This window comes from Saccopteryx bilineata, chromosome X (assembly GCF_036850765.1).
Source record: "Saccopteryx bilineata isolate mSacBil1 chromosome X, mSacBil1_pri_phased_curated, whole genome shotgun sequence".
NCBI classification, from domain to species: domain Eukaryota; kingdom Metazoa; phylum Chordata; class Mammalia; order Chiroptera; family Emballonuridae; genus Saccopteryx; species Saccopteryx bilineata.
The window spans coordinates 132542933-132563834 of NC_089502.1; the positions used below are offsets into that span (position 1 = coordinate 132542933).

At 40.5% G+C, this 20902-nt stretch overlaps 1 protein-coding gene across 1 annotated transcript in view; it reads left to right on the forward strand.

The window, feature by feature from the left end:
- MAP3K15 (mitogen-activated protein kinase kinase kinase 15) overlaps positions 1-20902 on the forward strand; it is an 80010-nt gene that overhangs the window by 24020 nt on the left and 35088 nt on the right. The window contains exons 7-12 of the mRNA XM_066250566.1: positions 3402-3572; positions 9690-9802; positions 10027-10186; positions 13141-13291; positions 14780-14887; positions 20485-20534. Coding sequence (XP_066106663.1) covers positions 3402-3572; positions 9690-9802; positions 10027-10186; positions 13141-13291; positions 14780-14887; positions 20485-20534 — 753 coding nt within the window. The remainder of the gene's footprint in view (positions 1-3401; positions 3573-9689; positions 9803-10026; positions 10187-13140; positions 13292-14779; positions 14888-20484; positions 20535-20902) is intronic.

Below are 20902 nucleotides of genomic sequence, written 5' to 3' on the forward strand. Positions count from 1 at the left end.
CAGGCCGACGCTCTACCGCTGAGCCAACCGGCCAGGGCCTATTAGCTTTTTCTGATTTGCTTATCTCACTTAGTATAATGTTCTCAAGATCCACTATTATTCTAAATGCTCAAATCATTTCCTCTTTGGCCAAAAACTCATTCAAGTTGGCTTTAGTCTTTTTGCTATGAGTTTAATAGCTTCTTTGCTTTTTTTTTGTATGATAAGATGTTTCAGGATCGAGATTATTTAGACATATCTGAAACCAGCCATTCCTCCAAGGAATTCTGATTCCTTTTATTGAGATATTTTTAGACCCCAATCACGGCTTGAGGGTTCTCACTGATCATTGTTTGGGACCTTTCTTGGGAGACAGAGTTAGGGAAACCATTCCATGAATTCATACTGATGTTCCAATTCAAATTTAGGACTAGAGAATTTTTACTTCTTTGATTTTATATTTATTTCTCTTATGCTGAAAAATGTGGTTACTAATGATACTAACATCATTATTTATTATATTCCATACTAAAAATATAAAGTATTTTTAAAATACTAATGCCAGTATTGTCACTAACAATATGATTACTAGAAATTATTTATGATTTTTTTGTATTTGTCTTTCCTCCCTTAGGTTATATCGCTTAGAAAAGTGCAGTCAAATTGCTGTGCTTGGCCCTGGCCGGTTGGCTCAGCGGTAGAGCGTCGGCCTAGCGTGCGGAGGACCCGGGTTCGATTCCCGGCCAGGGCACATAGGAGAAGCACCCATTTGCTTCTCCACCCCTCCGCCGCGCCTTCCTCTCTGTCTCTCTCTTCCCCTCCCGCAGCCAGGGCTCCATTGGAGCAAAGATGGCCCTGGCGCTGGGGATGGCTCTGTGGCCTCTGCCCCAGGCGCTAGAGTGGCTCTGGTCGCAACATGGCGACATCCAGGAGGGTCGCAACATGGCGACGCCCAGGATGGGCAGAGCATCGCCCCCTGGTGGACAGAGCGTCGCCCCTGGTGGGCGTGCCGGGTGGATCCCGGTCGGGCGCATGCGGGAGTCTGTCTGACTGTCTCTCCCTGTTTCTAGCTTCAGAAAAATGCCAAAAAAAAAAAAAAAATTGCTGTGCTTTAAAATAATATGAATTAGTTTCTCTTTTGTGAGAAGCCATCAACCAGATGCATAGGTTCATTATTTGTTTTGGCAAGCAGTGTTTTTACAGAATGCTATTTTTAAATTTTTCTTTTCTTTTATAATTATGTAAAAAACTTATGTAGTTTCAAAGTCAGATTTCAAAAAGTATAATCTCCATCCCTGTCCCCTTAATTATGTTTCCTCCTTCCACCTATCAGTAGCCACTTTTACCTTTTGGTTTATCCTTCCATTTTGAAGACATAAAAGCAGATACATATATTTATTCACATCTTCCTTTTCTTAAAAGGTAGCATTCTCTACACAGTATCCAACACCTTATATTGTTTTTTTTTCTAGCCGCTCTGTACTTAGATTTTTGTTGTTCTTGTTGTTTATTAATTTTAATTTATTGTGTAAACATGAATTCAAGTATCCTACTCAACATAACTCCCTCACCCTCACCCCCACCCTCTTGTCCTCCATTACCCCTCTTTGCCCCCCTCCCCCTAACTCCCTTTGGGACTTGCTATCCTGTTACCTGTATCTCTGTTAAATATATATATATATATAAAATTATCTCTGTGTTTTATATATATATATTATATATATATTATATATATAATTTCAGTAATCCCTTCACCTTCTCTGATCCCATCCCTTCATCCTGCTTCCCTCTGACAGCTGTTCCTCTGCTCCCTGTGACCCCGCCTCTGCCTCTATTCTGTTCCTCAGTTCACTGTGTTGATTCCACATATATATGAGATCATATGATATTTTTCTTTTTCTGCCTGGCTTATTTCACTTAACATAATAGTTTCCAGGTCCATCCATGTTGTCGCAAAAAGTAAGATTAAGATTTCCTTCTTTTTTATGGCCCCATAGTATTCCATTGTATATATGTACCATTGCTTTTTAATCCACTCATCGTCTGACAGACACTTGGGTTGTTTCCAGATCTTCGCTATTGTGAACAATGCTGCCATAAACATGCGGGTGCATTTCTCCTTTTGAAATAGTGCTATGGTGTTCTTGGGATATATTCCTAAAAGTGAGATAGCTGAGTCAAAAGGCCATTTGATTTTTAATTTTTTGAGGAATCTCCATACTGTTTTCCACAGTGGCTGCACCAGTCTGCATTCCCACCAGCAGTGCAGGAGGGTTCCCTTTTCTCCAGACCCTTTCCAGCACTTATTGTGTGTTGATTTGTTAATGAGCGCCCCATTCTGACAGGCAACACCTTACATTCTTACCATAACATATTCTGAAGACCTTTCTATAGTAGTATTATAAGGTATATTGTTTCATTTATTTTTACAAATGTTTAATATTTTATAATATGAATATCATTAGCCATAGATGATTTAATCAGTCCCTACTACTGATGGACATTTGCTTCCAAATCTTCACAGAATACTTTTAACATTTCATAGCTACAAACTCAGGTTATTTTATGACAAGGATTATTTTTTGTTAAGATTTTATTTATTGATTTGACAAAGAGAGGAGAGAAAGGGATGGAGAGCGAGATGTATGAACTCATAGTTGCTTCACTTGAGTTGTTCATTGCTTTGATTGCTTGTTGTATGAGCCTTGACCAGGCAAACCCAGGGTTTTGAACCGATGACCTCAGTGTTCCCAGTTGGAGCTCTGTCCACTGCGCCACCACGGGTCAGGGGGCAAGAATTATTTTAACAACTATATAAAGAATCCATTTCCTGTGCGTAAATGAAAATTTTACCATATAACCTAATAATAGAGAAGAATATGATTTACTAATTTAGAAATAATTTCCTGTTTTGGTGGGTATAACATGTGAAAGGAAAACAGGACTTACTAAGGTCGCTTGCTATTTGAGGATAGCTAGGCACTTCAGGTCACAAAATGACATGGTGCATTTCTAAATTCATCTTGGATTTGAATTTGAGAGCCCTGCCATTTTCCAAAGAACCTTCTATCAAACTATTTCATCCTCATGATTCAGGCTTAGCTTCTAAAATCCTTGATCTCCATCCGGTTACAGGAGGCTACCATATTATTTCTGTCTTTCCAAATACATTGATTTCCTTATGCTCTCATCCACAGTGTAGGTCTAATTTAAAGAGAAAGAATTGAGCAGGGACTGAGTGTGATTGTGTGAAATTTACTATCATGGGTCTTAAGCAGCTGTTACATTTGAATATGATAAATAAAATACCATTTATATTTTTTTCTGATAAAGTGAAGCACCCATCACAGGATGAATGTATAATATACATGCTCCTGCATCTTGATTCAGATGTTCATAATCTCATCACATGACTCTTTCAGGAGAAACAGCACAGGTGACCGTGAGAAGGCTCTACAGATCATTCTCCAGATTCTACAGAACTGTACAAGCCCAATCCCCGAGATGTTCTCCCTGTGTGGAAGGATCTACAAGGACATCTTTTTGGATTCGAAATGCAGAGATACTGTCAGCAGAGACAAAGCCATTAAGTGGTAAATTCTTAGCCCTAGTCAGTAGCACGTGCACTTCTGCAAAGAACTAAATTACAGTACCTTAAAATCCATGTCCTTTTCCTATGTATGTGTATCTGCTTATCTGCTGGCTGTGAAAAAAATAGGCCATAAATATGGTTGAGAATTTCCACATTCCTTTTTCTCTAAGACAGCAGTTCTCAACCTGTGGGTCGCGACCTGCTGCTCTAAGAAAACCACTAGAAACAGGGTTTTTACTGAGGACATTTTTCCCACAACTTGACTCATTTATAGAGGCAAGAAGGAGGATTGTCATGTTCCTTCCCTGCTACTCTTTCCAGAACCTTTTTCTACTGCTATCAGGGCATTGTCATCTCACAGGGCTATTCATTCACTCATCTATCCATCCATTCATTCAACAAAGGTTTATTGAGGGTTTACTGTGCCAGAAACTTTTCTAGACAGTGGGGATAAACACAGCAGATGTGAAGGGAAGTCAGACAAACAAAGTAAAATATACAGGATGTGAGCTGATAGTGAGGCCTATGGGGGAAAGTTAAGCAGAGAAGGGTGGAAAGAAGGGTTGGGAAGGATTGTCTGCAATTTTAGAGGTGGTCAGTACAAATGAATAAAGATGTACCCGGAAAAAAAAAAGATGTAAAGATGGTGAGGGAATGAGCCTTACCAGATATACTGTGGAGAAGGTGTTCCAGGAGGAGGGGGACAGCAAGGGCAAGACCGTGAGAAGAAGCATCCTGGGCAAGCTCAGGGATGGTAGTCATGAGCAAGTGGGGAATGGCAGGAAATGAGAAGGAAGATGACCCTTTGAGGGAGATGATACAATATTGAAAAGTACTGAGCAAAGGAGTGACAAGATGTGACATGCATTTTAACTGGATTACTCTTACTCTTATGCAAAGAATACGTTTTAGGGGTATATCAGCTATCATTTGCTGCATAACAAACAGCTCCAAAACTTAGTGGCTTAAAACAATGATTTATAATTTCTTGTGATTCTGTGGATTGACCAGGAAGTACCTCTGCTAGTTCCACTCCCAAAATGCTGGGCTCACTCCTAAAGTTTCAGTCAGCTGGAGGGCCAGCAAGGCTGGAAGGTCCAAGACGGCCTCACAGATGTTTGCCAGTTAGTGCTGGGTGTTAGTGGTGAGCTTCCATCTCTGCCATGTGGTTCTAATCTTGGCAGACCAGCTTTCTTACATGGTAAGCTGCATTCTAAGAGAGTGCAGGGGGAAGCTGCAGAGCTTTTTTTTTTTCTTTCTACAAACTTTCTTGTTAGGATCAGTAACTCATTCAAAGTCAATTCTGTCACATGCTGTCGATCAAAGCAAATCACATAACCATTCCAAATTCAAGGGAGTGGAGGAATAGAGGAATAGAGTCCATGTGTGGGTAAGAGAAATGGCAAAGTCAATAGGCGCATGCAGTGGGACGGGAAGAATTTCTGGCCATTAAACAATTTACTTCATGGGCAAGAGCAGAGGCAGGGAACAGAAGACTATTGAAATAATTCAGGAGAGAATTGATGGTGGCTTGAACTAGGGTGGTAGTGATGAAAATGGTAAGTCTGAACTTGGATGTCTTTTGAAGGTTGATCCAACATCTCTCTATCCATTTCCATCTCAAGAGCTCTTGGCATTGCTGTTCTATTCTCATTTAATTCTGACTGCTACTTCTTTCTCTCTGTTCTCCTTCCATACGTGTTGGAGGCTCAGTCCTCTGTCCTCTTCTCTCTGTCCACATATTCTTTCCTGGTGATCCCAGCCAGTCCCACCCTTTGGGACTCCTACCTGGTATTCAGCTCAACCTCCATCCTAAGCCATGGCCCCACATGGCCCCCTCTTTGCCCACCTGTTCTACTTTGAGATGATGCCGTTACTTATGACTACTTATGTCCACGGCTACCCAAGGTATGACTTCCAGTGTCTAGCTTTCTTACTACCTTTAGCCTCCTAGGCTTAAAGTTTCGGTTGATGTTTGATAAGTTTAACTTATTTTCCCATCCAATCAGTTCCCAACTGGAGCCCTCCTATGAGACTTCCCTCACTCCCTGCCAATCCTTTCCCATCATCTCCCCCCAATCAGCACTCTTCTTTTGTTTTACTTTTTGCCAGGGATGTCCTAACAGTATCCCAAATAGGCTCCCTCCTTGGTGTCTCTAAAGTCTGTTCTTTTTTTTTTTTATTTTTTCCTTTTTCTGAAGCTAGAAACGGGGAGAGACAGACAGACTCCCGCATGCGCCCGACCGGGATCCACCCGGCACGCCCACCAGGGGCAACGCTCTGCCCACCAGGGGGTGATGCTCTGCCCATCCTGGGCGTCGCCATATTGCTACCAGAGCCACTCTAGCGCCTGGGGCAGAGGCCACAGAACCATCCCCAGCGCCCGGGCCATCTTTGCTCCAATGGAGCCTTGGCTGCGGGAGGGGAAGAGAGAGACAGAGAGGAAGGGGGGGTGGAGAAGCAAATGGGCGCTTCTGCTATGTGCCCTGGCCAGGAATAGAACCCGGGTCCCCCACACGCCAGGCCGACGCTCTACCGCTGAGCTAACCGGCCAGGGCCTGTTATTTTTTTTTTTTAATAAATTTTTATTAATGTTAATGGGGTGACATCAATAAATCAGGGTACATATATTCAAGGAAAACATGTCCATGTTATCTTGTCATTCAATTATGTTGCATACCCATCGCCCAGTCAGATTGTCCTCCGTTACCCTCTATCTAGTTTTCTTTGTGCCCCTCCCCCTTCCTCCTCTCCCTCCTTCCCTCTCGCGCCCTCCCTCCTCCCGCCCCCGGTAACCACCACACTCTTGTCCATGTCTCTTAGTCTCGTTTTTATGTCCCACCAATGTATGGAATCATGTAGTCCTTGGTTTTTTCTGATTTACTTATTTCACTTCGTATAATGTTATCAAGATCCCACCGTTTTGTTGTAAATGATCCAATGTCATCATTTCTTATGGCTGAGTAGTATTCCATAGTGTAAGTGTGCCACATCTTCTTTATCCAGTCTTCTGTTGAAGGGCTTTTTGGTTGTTTCCATGTCTTGGCCACTGTGAACAATGCTGCAATGAACATAGGTACTAAACTCATGGACCTGGGTTTTAAAGAGCATTTTATGAATTTGACTCCAAAAGCAAGAGAAGTGAAGGCAAAGATAAATGAATGGGACTACATAAGACTAAAAATTTTGCTCAGCAAGAGAAACTGACAACAAAAGAAACAGACAGCCAACTAAATGGGAAATGTTATTTTCAAACAACAGCTCAGATAAGGGCCTAATATCCAAAATTTACAAAGAACTCATAAAACTCCACAACAAACAAACAAACAATTCAATAAAAAGATGGGAAGAGGACATGAACAGACACTTCTCCCAGGAAGAAATACAAATGGCCAACAGATATATGAAAAGATGCTCATCTTCATTAGTTATTAGAAAAATGCAAATCAAAACTGCAATGAGATACCACCTCACACCTGTTAGATTAGCTATTATCAACAAGACAGGTAATAGCAAGTGTTGGAGAGGCTGTGGAGAAAAAGGAACCCTCATCCACTGTTGGTGGGACTGTAAAGTAGTACAACCATTATGGAAGAAAGTATGGTGGTTCCTCAAAAAACTGAAAATAGCCTGACCTGTGGTGGCGCAGTGGATAAAGCATTGACCTGGAACACTGAGGTTGCCGGTTCGAAATCCTGAGCTTGCCTGGTCAAGGCACATATGGGAGTTGATGTTTCCTGCTCCTTTCCCCCTTCTCTCTCTCTCGTCCCCCACTCTAAAATGAATTAAATAAATAAAACAACTTAAAAATTAAAAAAAAAAAAAACAACAACTGAAAATAGAACTACCTTATGACCCAGCAATCCCTCTACTGGGTATATACCCCAAAAACTCAGAAACATTGATACGTAAAGTCTGTTCTTTTAAAGCTCAAAGACCCTACCATGGCTTCTCATTTCCTAGTAAGTAAAAATGCAAACTTAGATCATTGTTCTAGGTGCTTTCCAAAACCCACCTCTAGTCCTATTTCCCATGGCCTGATATATGTCCAATTAAACTAAAGATCCTTAAGAACTCCCCAGACTCCCATGTCTGCTCCCACCATTTTCTATGCTGAAAGTTCCCTTTCTAGATCTCTACTATTACAGTTCTACACATCTTCATGCTATATCTGAAGTCTATAAGAGTGACCCCATATGTCTTCTTTGAGTCCTTCTAGACTTGCATTTGTGTGGTTTTAGGATATTTATTACACTGACATTTGTATTTTCACTAATTGTGTGTGGATCTTACCACCTTTACCATAGTATAGGTTCTTGAAGGGCAGGAACCTTGTATTACTCTTAGTTCATCCTCAGTAGTACCTAATGTGCACTGTATGGCAGGGAGGAATCACTCAGGTGCAGAAGGGAAGGGCAAAGAAGGGAAATGAACATTTGGTAGGGCCAGAATAGGAAACTGCTCCCACCATGGTGGGTGAGAATTCAACCCCATGTCAGGAAATTACTACCTGTGAACTCCTTCAAGAAAATCATAAGAACATTTCTCCATCCATTTCAGAAAATAGTGGCACTTGGTACAGGAGCATATGAAGCTTAGTCTTCTGGTCAGGGCAGGTTGGCTCAGGTGAGACCCTGGGGTTGTATTAACCCAGGCCCTAAGTACAGATGTGGAACATGTGGCTCAGGGAGGTAGGGGGCTGGTCCAAGGTCATGGGACTGATCAGAGACAAACCTAGGACTACAATCCTGACTCCAGGTTCAAGTCTTGTCTACCTCCAAGCTGAGCCTGTTTGATTTATTGATAAGAGGCATAGAGAAGTCACCCTGTTTGCCCTTCTCTGAGATGTTTTCATATTAAAAGAAAATGAAAAAAAATCAAATATAATAGGATATGGAATTTAAAATCCCCAAAACATACGAGGGGTGGAGGGGAAGGTTTCAATTTTATTGGAATTTTGTTGGCTGGGGTTGGAAGGACTATCTTGGTGTCCTCTGGTCTCTCTGAGGGTACTTATATTATGCCCTAAAGTTCATAAAACCAGATTTTAATGGCCTTAAATTAAGTTCTCACTTCCACAATTAATATTTTATTGGTGTTTAATTTTCTTGTCATATGAATAACAACACTTGTTTTAAAAGTCCTTGGCATACTTTATTGATCAGATTCTTTCTGATCATGACACTCATAGATATTCACGGAAGAGAAAGAAGCTTTTTATGTGTAGAATAAAGAATACGAGAATTAAAAGTGGCATTGTTAACCTTTTGGTTATAAAAATGGTATTCACAGTTTTGTATCTTTATCCTAATGTAATAGATCCCTGCCCCTTTTGTCACTTTATGCCACTGCTCTTACAGTTCTTTGAGTTCCAGGATTCTGGCAATAGGGCTTCATACATGAAAAAATGATACCGTTTTGTGATATAAGGAAACAAAAAATGACCTGCAGAGAAATAGCCTATTATTGATGCAAATTCTATGTTACAAAAATGCTCAATGTACAAATGGAGTCTAACTCTAAAAATGAGATTTGGCCTGACCTGTGGTGGCGCAGTGGATAAAGTATCGACCTGGAAATGCTGAGGTCGCCGGTTCAAAACCCTGGGCTTGCCTGGTCAAGGCACATATGGGAGTTGATGCTTCCAGCTCCTCCCCACCTTCTCTCTCTCTCTCTCTCTCCCTCTCTCTCTCTCCTCTCTCTCTCTCTCTCCCTCTCCTCTCTCTTTCCCTCTCTGTCTCTCTCTCTCCCTTTCTCTCTCCTCTCTAAAAAAAATGAGATTTGGACATCAAATTGTGGTTGTCTTTTGGGCATAGGATTATAATAGGTTTTAAATTTCTTTTGTACATTTTAATATGGTTTTCTTATTTTGGGAAATATGGGTTCTATTTATTTTTTTTAAAAGCTGATGAAAACAATTTAAACTCCCTAGTGTAAGTTAACTGTGTTAAAATAAGTGCTGTATGTAGATGTTTATAAAGATGGGAGGGAAAGCCGGAAACCAATAAATTAAAGTAGTAAAAATTTTCACAAGAATGTTGGTTTGTACCATTATTTACACATTTTTTCTGTCATAATACGATGTTATAATAAGAACTGGGTGGTTCTGTGATTGTAGGTACCGAAAAGGGTTCGCGCTCCAGTCCTCTTTTTATCCCGGAATTCACCTTGCAGTTTTGCTGCTAGTCTCAGGACAACAATTTGAAACAAGCATGGAACTAAGGAAACTAGGTAAAGCTAGTTATTATCGAAGATGTTGATGCTTTGGTCACACAAGTTCAGCATTAAAAATTATGTTCCAATAACTGGCATTATATTTCTGAGGGAACAATTGCTTCCTGATGGCAAATAATACAGTAGCCAAAACTAAATGCCCATTTTTCTTCTAAAGGCTTGCATAATGTGATAGAAACTAGAAACATTTTTATAACTTTATCTAAAATCCATGTTTTAAGGTATCTGGCTGAACAGTTGGCTGGGCAGAAAAGGGTGCTTGGAGAAAATGAGCAGCTACTGGGATGTGGGTCAGTTCTTCAGCGTCAGCCTGTTGGGCGGTCACATCGCAAATGCCATCAGGGCAGCGGAGAGGTTGTTCAAACTGAAGCCTCCAGCCTGGTGAGTCTGTCTGTGTGTTATCATGATCCTTTTCAATATCTGATCGTGTCCTAAAATGTTGCCACAGGGGAAGAAAGGTGTACACGCAAAAACAATGACAATTACTGTGTTTCTCCTTCTGACCTCTTCGTTATTGCAGTTAGGGCAGAACAACTCTGAGGGACCACTTGGTTTTATGTGAAGGGAGGGAAAGACAGGCACATGCACACACTGAATATATCTCTACCTGCTGTATCTCCAAGATGAAACTCTCGGTCCTGTTAACTTCCTCAGGACATTCAGGTCCTCAAGAGCAAAATATTCTTCAGTACCAGTACTCAATGTGCATTTATGAGAAAGCAGGTCATAAAGCTGAAAAACAGCAAGGAATGACGTTCATTACAAATGCAAACTGCGACTAAAAGACTCAATAATAGATATATGGTTGAGAAAATGTGGCATAGCTATGGCTTTAGGTTATACAGCCATTAAAATGTCCTAGAAGCAATGTTTGCAAACATGAAAATGTGTTTATGGTTTATCACAGAATAAGAAAAGCCAGCTACCGAGTATACTTTTCTATATCAGTGTTTCTCAAATTTTGGCATGTATCAGAACCACCTGTATTGATTAAACACAGATTGCTGCGCCTTCCCTTAGAATTTCTGGTTTAAAAGTTCTAGGGTAGGGCCTGAGAGTTTTCATTTACAACTTAAAAGCTGATGCTGACGGTCTGGGGACCCTAGTTGGAGAACCACTGTTCTATATAGACTCATTTTAATTAAAAATATGTGGTCAATATGTGACTCAGAAAAATGTCTGGGCAGGTTGGGCAATATCCGACTTTCCCAATAGTCATTAAGTTCCCTTAGAATTGGGGTTATCTTATTGATTGCTATTGTCTCATAGTAGATGCTCAGTAGATGTTTATTGCAATGAATAAATAATGATGGATTTTCTCTAAAATATTGACAGTGGTTATCTCAGCCTTATAAGTCTTTAATCTGTTTTTATTTTCTGATTTGTCAAAAATACATTTAGATTACTTGGATAATTTAATTTTTTTTTTACTTTTAACAATCTGTGTTCATCTTCTGCCTCTTATTTCCCAGCCTAGTGGGCCAATGTGGACTCCCAGGAGTAGGAATCTCTTCAGTCATATCTAGTTTGACTATTTCTTCCCAGTCTGAAGGACTTAAATTTGGTCCCCAAACCATATCAAACTCTTGGAAGTTCTCTGTAGCTGAGAGAATGCAGAGCACCTCTAACCCTCCCTGAGTGGCTGCTGTTCCAGAATCCTGATTTTAGCTTACCCCATGGAGAGCAGGCCTGAGGCTTGAATACATTCCCATTGCATCAGCACTTGGGCTGACTTACAGCTGTGAAGCCTCTTGTGGGTCCAAGAACACCCTCAGGTTCATGATTTGCTGGAAGGACTCACAGAACTCAGAAAAGCTGTTATACTCACAGTATTATTATAGTAGGAATATATAGATTGAAATCAGCAAAGGCAAACGGTACACAAGACAGAGTCTGGGGAGACCAGGCACAAGTTTCCTGTTGTCTTCTGAGCGGAGTCATATGGACACTGCTTAATTTTCTCAGCAACAATGTGTGGCAGCATGCCCAAACTATTGCCAACAAGGGAAGCTCACCAATTCTTGGTGTCCAAGATTTTTGTTTTTAATTTATTGATTTTAGAGAGAAAGTCAGGGAGAGAGAGGCAGAAATGTCAGTCCCTTCCTGACCGCGGATCAAACCCACAACCTTTGCATGTTGGGACAACGTTCCAACCAACCGAGCCATCCGGCCAGGGGTATCCAGGGTTTTTATTGGGGGTCAGTCATATAGGCATGGAGTACCTATGGAACTTGCCTAAATCATTGAGTCCCCAACCTCTCTGGAGATCATATTAATACAGCATTGCCCAAAGCCCCCACCATAAATCATTGTTAGCATCAACTATCTGGCATGGCCCAAGGCTCAAAAAGAGCCCTGGCCACTGGTGTAGTGGATAGAGCATCCTCCCAGAGCACTGAGATCACTGGCTCAATCCCAGGGTCACCGGCTTGATCCCGAGGGCACTGGCTAGACCCTGAGGTCATTGGTTTGAGCCCTGGTTAGGGCACATATGAGAAGCAATCAGTGGGTGCACAATTAGTGGAACAATGAGATCTCCCCCACACAGTTTCTCCCTTCCTCTCAAAGCAATGGGGAAAAAAAAGAAAAAGAAAATGTGTTTGAAATTTTGTCATTTTGTAAATGTGTTGGACTTCAAAATACTTGTTATTTAAAACAGCTAGCAAATGCTTGCCAGTCTTTGCTTTGAACACTGTATACCAAATTTGAGGTTTAGATCAATGTTGGTAAAAAGTCATGTTGTATGACTTTGTTGAACAAACTTATTTTGCCCACTCTTTGGGTTTCTTTTAATTAAGTATGTGGCTGCTAAAGGATTAAGAAGCACTCGCAGCCCTGGCTGTTTGGCTCAGTGGTAGAGTGTCAGCCCGGCATGTGGAAGTCTCAGGTTCAATTCCCAGTCAGAGCACACAAGAGAAGTGCCCATCTGCTTCTCCACCCTTCCGTTTCTCTCCTCCCCTCCCTTCTCCTCCGCTCCCCTCCCACAGCCAGGGCTCCATTAGAGCAAAGTTGGCCTGGGCACTAAGGATGGTTCCATGGCCTCCGCCTCAGGTGCTAGAATGGCTCTGGTTGCAACGGAGCAACGCCCCAGATGGGCAGAGCATCGTCCCCTAGTGGGCATGCTGGGTGGATCCTGGTCAGGTGCATGCAGGAGTCTGTCTCTTTGCCTTCCAGCTTGTCACTTAAGAAAAAAACAAAACAAAACAACAAAACACTTGCCTACATAGTATGAACTTAAGTAAATAAGTCTTTCAGGAAACTTCTTTTAAAGTGAGTAGAATTGAACTCAAGTTTCTTTGGGATCTAATTTATTGGTGCTTGTGAATTTTTTTCAGGTACCTGCAATCATTATTTCAGAATGTGTTTTTAATTATACGCTTCAAGAAACCCATTTTGGAACTTATACCTGGGCAAGACCAGCTTAACTTCTGGTTAGATATAATCTCCGAGTCAACAAGCAAAGTTATTAATGAACTCAGATTTCCAGTAAGATATGCTACATTCATTTTCTAAGATAAAGAAACTGGGGATTGCTGCTGTCTAATTATTGAGTACTCTGAAAGAAAAAAAAAAGCTTAGAATAATTTAAAATGTTAAGCCAATCATCAGTCTTACATGGAATCAACCAGTGATAGATCAACTTACTAGAAAAGGTTGGCTATACAGTCGACCCTTGAACAACACAGGTTTGAACTATATGGGTCTACTTATATGTGGATTTTTTTCAATAAGTACTGTATTCTCTAAAATAGTGGTTTTCAACTGGGAGTCATTTTGTACCCCAGAGGACATTTGGCAATGTGTGTAGATATTTTTGGTTGTTAACGATTGTGGGGGAGATGTTGCAACTGGCAGCTCATGGGATGGAAGCCACTGATGCCACTAAACATTTCATAGTGCACAGAATAGCTTTACCTCCCCAAACACAGAATTATCCATCCCAAGATGTCAGTACCGAGGAGGAGAGACCCTGCTGTAGAACAGTGCAGTACTATTAGTGAAATTTTGGAATTCGGAACTGTTTCCTATTCAGCTTTGGTTTGCCTCCAGTGCCACAAATTACTTCTTAAAACTTTATTGAAAAAAAAAATTTGTTCTTTTCATTGAGTTTTTGTTCCAGTTTTATGGCCATCTGATAAGGAGGCATAAATAAGTAAGATATCTAAGCATTCTGGAAACTGAATTTCAGATCATTGTGTTTCATATTTATGCCGTGAGATTTTGTGAACATGTAGCATTCAAAAATCTTATTAAACAGTAATAAAAGATAAAGTTATTTGAAATGATTATGATAACAATTTTGTTCCTGGGCAGTAAGTTTTTAAATCTTCTTTTAATTACAGTATATTTCAAACCTACTGAAAAGTATAAAAAAACAACAGGACACTTGGGTAATGTCTACCCAGGTTTAGCAATCTTCAGCACAGTGCTTTATTTGGTTTGGAAATTCATTCTCTCTCTATCGCTTTCCCATACTTGCTCCTCCTCCTCCTCCTCCTCCTCCTCCTCCTCCTCCTCCTCCTCCCTTCCTTTCTTCCTCTCTCTACCCCAGCAAAATGAAGTATGCCTTATGTCACCTCACTTTTCACCCCCTTGCATTTTTTAGACTTGGTACCTACCTGTGATCATCCAGTTTACTCCTCATTTCTCTCGAAAACTATAGCATTCCTCTTTTTTTATGTCACCTCCCCAAGCAGGCCTTTCTTGACTACCCTATCTAAAGAAGTTTCACTCCCTCCAACTCATACCTTTATTCTACTTTGTTTTCTTCACAGTTCTATATGATATATTACATATCCCTATTTGTACTTCCATCTGCCACATCAGAATATAGATCTCCTGAGGGCGGGGACTTCTCTTGTGGGATGCTGTGTCCACAGGTCCTAGAGCAGCATTGGCACAGCTTCCCACTTCCTCGGTGGGCAGGTTGACCTCTGTTGTCCTGTGCATTACAGAAATCCATTGTTCTTCTAGGTTCTGGTGATAGAACCATCCAAAGTCTACCGGCCTTCATATATCTGTGTGAACAGTGAAGCTGAGGAGACAGCAGTTTCTCTGTGGCGTGTCTCACCCACAGAAGAGGTATGAAAAACATTACCAACAGCTCTCTCTCTTGATTCTGCAGGATTTAATGAGATTTCAAGTCTCAATAGCATCCCTCTTTTAGAGGAGTCCATATTGTACTTGAAGGGCAGGCAGCTATGCTTAACTTCTGAGTTCTGGGAGTAGATGAGAGAGTATAACCACAGATTAAAGAAAGGAGGCAGGTTTTTCTACTATATATGTTTATAGTATGTGTTGTGTGTATTTATTATGTATGTATGAATGAATATATATACATAAAGGAATATAGGCTTGTTTAAAAAAGAATTAGACCAGAGGAAGTAGGTAAGGAATAAAGAGAAAGTCCCTACAAATTTTCTAAACCTGGTCCCCATTCCAGTCCCCAGTGATTTGGTGGCTATCCCATCTCCATCATTAAAGTGAGATCATACAGTATATATTCATTGTTTTGCAGCATGTTCTTTTTAACAGATCTGTACACATGAACAATTTTTATATAGCACACAGACAGTTTTTATGTAGCACACACTGATCCACCTGCTTTTTTAAGTGTAATATTTTCAATATTCCCATATCGTGCGGTGCATTTTTGAGTATGAGTGAACCATAATTTATTTTACCGCTTTCCTGCTGATGCACATTTAGGTCTGTTTTGTTCTCTAGCCAGTGGTAGATAGGCCAGCGCACATCCCGGCAGTTACACTCTACTATGCTTGTGAATCTGTTTCTGGAACAGGGATTCCCAGAAATGGACCTGCTGGATTCAGGATTACATACATTTAAAATTCAGTAGCTGCTGTCACATTTGTACCTTTTTAATTTTACTCATACCAACTGTGTAGGAGAGGAACCATTTGAATTTAATTGCCCATTACAAAGATTACAGGAATGCTGGACCAGGCCTGATATGTTGTGATAACAGCTGTATTTTCATCTCTAGCGTACTTCACCAGCTTTTTGCTTTAATAAAATATTTTGTAGTAATAAAAAGGTGTAACACTTTTGACAAGTACATTAGATAGGTTTATTTGCTCTGTATATGTTTTCATGGTGCATGGGAGAGTTCTGCCATTAACTTGGCAAAGAAGGATTTTCCTGGAAACAAGAATGGGGGCGAATTATCTTAATCAGGTGAAACTGCAATATCTTATAAAATAAAATGCAACGTTGGACAGTAAGCAGAGGCTAAAAATCAATTAGATATTCCTTATTAGAAATATGAATGATACAACAACTTCCCATTGTTCAGTGGGTATAAAGTTTGAGTTACGCTAGATGAATAATTGCAACCATCTTCTCTAAAACATAGTGCCTATAGTTTGCAACCTTCTTTTCATTGATAATAGAGTCAGCAGCCATTAGTGAAGATGAGCTGCCATAATGTGCCCTGTGTGCATTAAATATTTGAGTACAAAAGAGAAAAATTAAAGTTATAATAAAATACATACATGGTGTACATACAGATATATCTCATTTGAAGAATGCATGTGTTTTCTGTTAAATTTGCCTCTTTGGGTTTTTAACCTTTCATTGACATTAAATATATACAGAAAAGTGTATCATAAATTACGGATTTTGGCCAAGTGAACACACCTAGGTATTCAGTGCAGGTCAAGGAAGAGACCTCACGCCCCTCCCAAAGCCCTGCTCATGCTTCCTTTGTGCCTCTTGCCAGGCACTGTCTCTGGAGCACCCTGATTTTGGTGTTGGAATTCTTGTACTAGAGACCAGCTTTGCTTATTTTCCTTGTATCATTGATAGCACTGTGATACAAGAAAATTTTCAAACTTCTGACCTGTAATCTCATTCCATTGGTACAGGTACAAAACACCTCATATTTTGACAAGTTATTACAGAAAAAATTCATCCACTAAAGTGACTATTTATATTTTATAGCAAAATAGCTTTGGTCTCATGGAATTCTACAGACTTTGCCCACTCCATTTAATCCTATAATTGTTGCTGGCCCTTAATGGAAATTTCCATTGGTATATATACTAGCTCTCTAGCTGTAAATGTTTTACTTTGTTTGTATGTAGTCCATAATAAGAAATGGAAAAGAACTGTATAAGCAGCAACTGTTAGTTTTCCTTGACTGATGAAATGTTTTACACAAGTGCTTATAGTTGTCAGAGCAAACATCTGAAAGAAACATAAATTGCCTTTTTTCCTTGAAAGGAAACCTTTGCTTTTGCCTTCATGTACAATTTTGAAATTCTGCAGATTGTGAAAGCAAGCAGATTTGCCTAGAGTGCGATGACGTGACAGTGTTACATTCTTTTGCCCCTGGTAGGCTATAGATGGTGAGAGAGATCACAAACACGTTCGCCCACACACAGCATCGCTGTAAGATGAGATTAAGTTGTGGTTTATTAGCCAAGGGTTCAGGAACTTAGGCTGATCGATGTTTAACAATCAACTCTCCACGGGACACGGGAACAGAGGGCGGATTTGTCATGTTTGCTGATTCTGTGGTATAAATTCTCCCACCATGGCCGGTTTCAAGCAAGCTCCATTGGGTCGCTGAGCACGGGTTTAGAAGAGATTGCAAAACTGACCCAAGCTGGTGCAAGCTGCATGCAGCACGGTGATGCAGGGAGGCTGCACAGGGCAGGAGCAAATGCAGCACTTCTCCCTCAGCTCCTCATGGGCCCCAAAGTCACCAACAGGCACACAGTGGCCACCAACACAGTCCACACAGGTAGGGCTGCTGGTTCTGCAAAGCCCTTTTTTGGAAACCTTTTATATTTAGAGACAGAAACAAGACAAACTTACATAAGAAGTATCTGCTCTTAACACAGAATTGTCACAGACACCCAAGATTCCTCCCCAAAAGTCTGCATTCTGGTGATAGAAGGGCAGAAGCTGAGTGCTGCCTGGGGGTTCTTGGAGGCATGCCCTCCCTCTGGCTTCCCAGCCCATTTCTCTATAGCTTACCCTGGTTCTGCCTCCTGTGCACTTTTACTGGGGGCTTCTGACACTGACATGACGAGCTACAATCTTGAATCTTTCCTCATCGTGATTTCGATGGTTAAATATTCCTCTCAGAAAAGTTTAGAATGCTGCCTAACAGAGGGCTCGAACAGGAGGAAAATGGTTGCAGCTTTCCTGATCGAATACTCAGTGCCCACAAGGGCACCAGATCAGAAACTATGTCCAGTCCTGCCTTCTCTATCAGAGCTCCTGAGAATTACCACTTGCAGATACTAGAGAGCATGGAGCTCTCAATCCCATTGATGTAATATTCTAGAACAGGCAATATCTCTGTGGCAATAGAAGTCAGAGTAGCAGTTGCTATTCTGTCCTACCATCCCCTTACCGTGCCCAAACTGGCCCTTCAGGGTTCACATCTGCACTGCTGTTCTCATCCTTTATCATCCTCCCTGGAATTCCTTCTTCCAGTTACCTAGGTCTTAACTTTTGCAAAGGCATCCCTTACCACTCTTCCACCCACCCCAATGCCTGTATCATATACAAAGTACAGTATTTTTCGCTCCATAAGATGCACTTAAACCATAAGACGCACCTAGGGTTTTAAGGAGGAAAATAAGAAAAAAAAATCTGAACCTAATGGTGTGTAAAAAAATATTTAATAAAACATACCACAATATTTCAACAATGTAAACTGATTATGTATTGATTATGACATAAATGGAAAGAGGAAGGTCTGTATTGTTTATTTCTTACCTAGTAAATATTTCTCCCGAATTGAGAAGTTCCCTAAAGCTACCCTGAAGTAAACCAACCTTCTGAAATACTTTTTGAAAACTCATATGTGCAGCCTTTTGCTGGGTATATAGGTCAGACAGGGCTCACTTGAATCTGCCCTGGTTCATATTTCTGTACCTGAATCCAAAGACAGACTCTTCTTCACCATTATCCTCTTTCAGTGACTTTGAACATACCTGTCCTCTGAAATACACTCAGTCTCTCTACACAGTTGGGTCTGTTGTTTTGGCTTTCCTGTTTTTGTACATTATCATCTTTCACAGCCCTCAGTGGCTTCCCAACTCACATAGAGAAGTGAAAGTCTTGATGATGGCCTACAAGGCCCTGTGTGTTCTCCCTCATGAGCTTTCTAACCTCCTCTCCCTCACTCCATTAACACCCCTACTTTCTGGTCCCCAAACATGCCGAGCACACTGCTACCTCAGGGCCTTTGCATGTGCTGTTTCTTCAGCTTGGTACAGTTCCCCCAGTTATATGAATGGCTCACTCCTTCACCTCCACTTTTCCTATTCAGAAGTCATCAGAGAGACCTTGCCTGAACATCTGGTTTAATATCAATGACCTCCTGCCCCACCTTAATGCTCTTCCTTGCTATATATATATATTTTTTGCAGCACTTTTCATTCTCTACCATGCTATTAATTTGCTGTTTAATTTATTGCTTATCTCTCTCACTGTAATATAAGCCCCATTTGGGCAGGGACTTCGTTGTTCTCTGTCATGTCTTCATTGCTGGAATTTTGCCTGGATCACAGTTGGTATCCATCGTATCTCAATAGCTCTTCTCCCGTTGGGAACCAACCTCCCAGTTGTTGTGTGTTTTTTTTTTTGTTGTTGTTGTTGTTTTTGTCATGGCTCCAGGATGGCAAAAAAAAAGTTACCCAACTGTTCATGGTGTTCTCCTGAGCCATTTGCTCAGTCATTGGCCTCTTACACTTCTCTTCTCTGGGGGACTTAGCTGGTCATTTATGACATTCCTCAGACTATCCAAATGTACTTTCTTACTTAAAACTATTGTGATGTGTCGGTGTTATGGTCTATGGCTCTTTCGAAACTGGGATTTCAGACAGTCCTTCTGAGGCTTAGTTTTGTGCAAAGTCGAAAGGGTATACTTATGGAGAGGGTGGGGACTGAGTTATTTTTTTTAAAAGTGTGACTTGTACAAATTGAAATTCTGGTTAGTCATAGTAGGCTAGCTGCTAAAACAAATCCTCTAATATCAATGTATTAACGTGATAAAAGTTTATCTATGTGTCATGTTCTATCCAGCTTGGCAGGGTCCCCATTCCATCTTATAGCGAGTAGAAAAAGAGAATAGAGAGTACTTCTATGGAGGGTTTTATAAGCCAGGCCCACAGGTGATGCACATCACTCCTGTTTACACCCCACTGGTCAGAATGCCATCATATGGCCCCACCTACTGCAAGGGAAGCTATAAGAAGTGTTCTAGCTATGTGCCCAGGGAGAAAAAGAAATAAAGATAGGTGAACACTGACTGATGTTTGCCATATTCTTGCTTCTCCAAAGATTTTTTTTCCAGCTCATTCAACTTAGGTGGGCTATTCTGACACTCATTTTAGAGTTTTCCTGATATGTTGAAAAAAGATAAAAGGCCAGTCATTGTGTACTACTTATGAGCTTATTGTCTGTATTTCAAATTTAGATAATTTACTCTAAAGTGGATTGGAGGTAACAAATGAATTTTTATAATATATTAGAAAATGTTTTCGGTGTTCCAAATTATGCAAAATGCATTGTTCTAACTCCTAAACCTCTATGGAAAGTATATAAAATAGCAGAAGTTATTGACCATAGAATGAGACCAGAAATTATTCTTTTCATGGAAAAAAAATCAAGCTACTAACTTTTGTCTTTGATACCTGCAGGAACAAGTCCATGAATGGAATTTTACAGCCAGTTCCATTAAGGGAATAAGGTAAGAACATAAGGGAAATGTAATCATTTTAAAGATACAGATAATGATGTTTTATTACTTTAATATTTCCACTTATTTATAATATATGATGTTGTCATTTTTGAAGGGATCTAAAATAGACTATTTCCTCTCTTGTCGTCTTACCTGAGCTTATTTATGATGTATTTCTAGTAAGGACTTTTCAGCTTGTTATAACACAGTAGGTTTTTTTTTGTATGCAACAGACCAAACTCTCCTGTCTCAAACTTTCTTAAAAAAATGAAGTTGTATCTGTAGAAAGAGAAAGTATTTCTTCTTTGATCCAATAATATACAAGTACTCGAGGTCTCCCCCCAGCACTAAAGCTGGGACTTACTTGGTAAAGACAA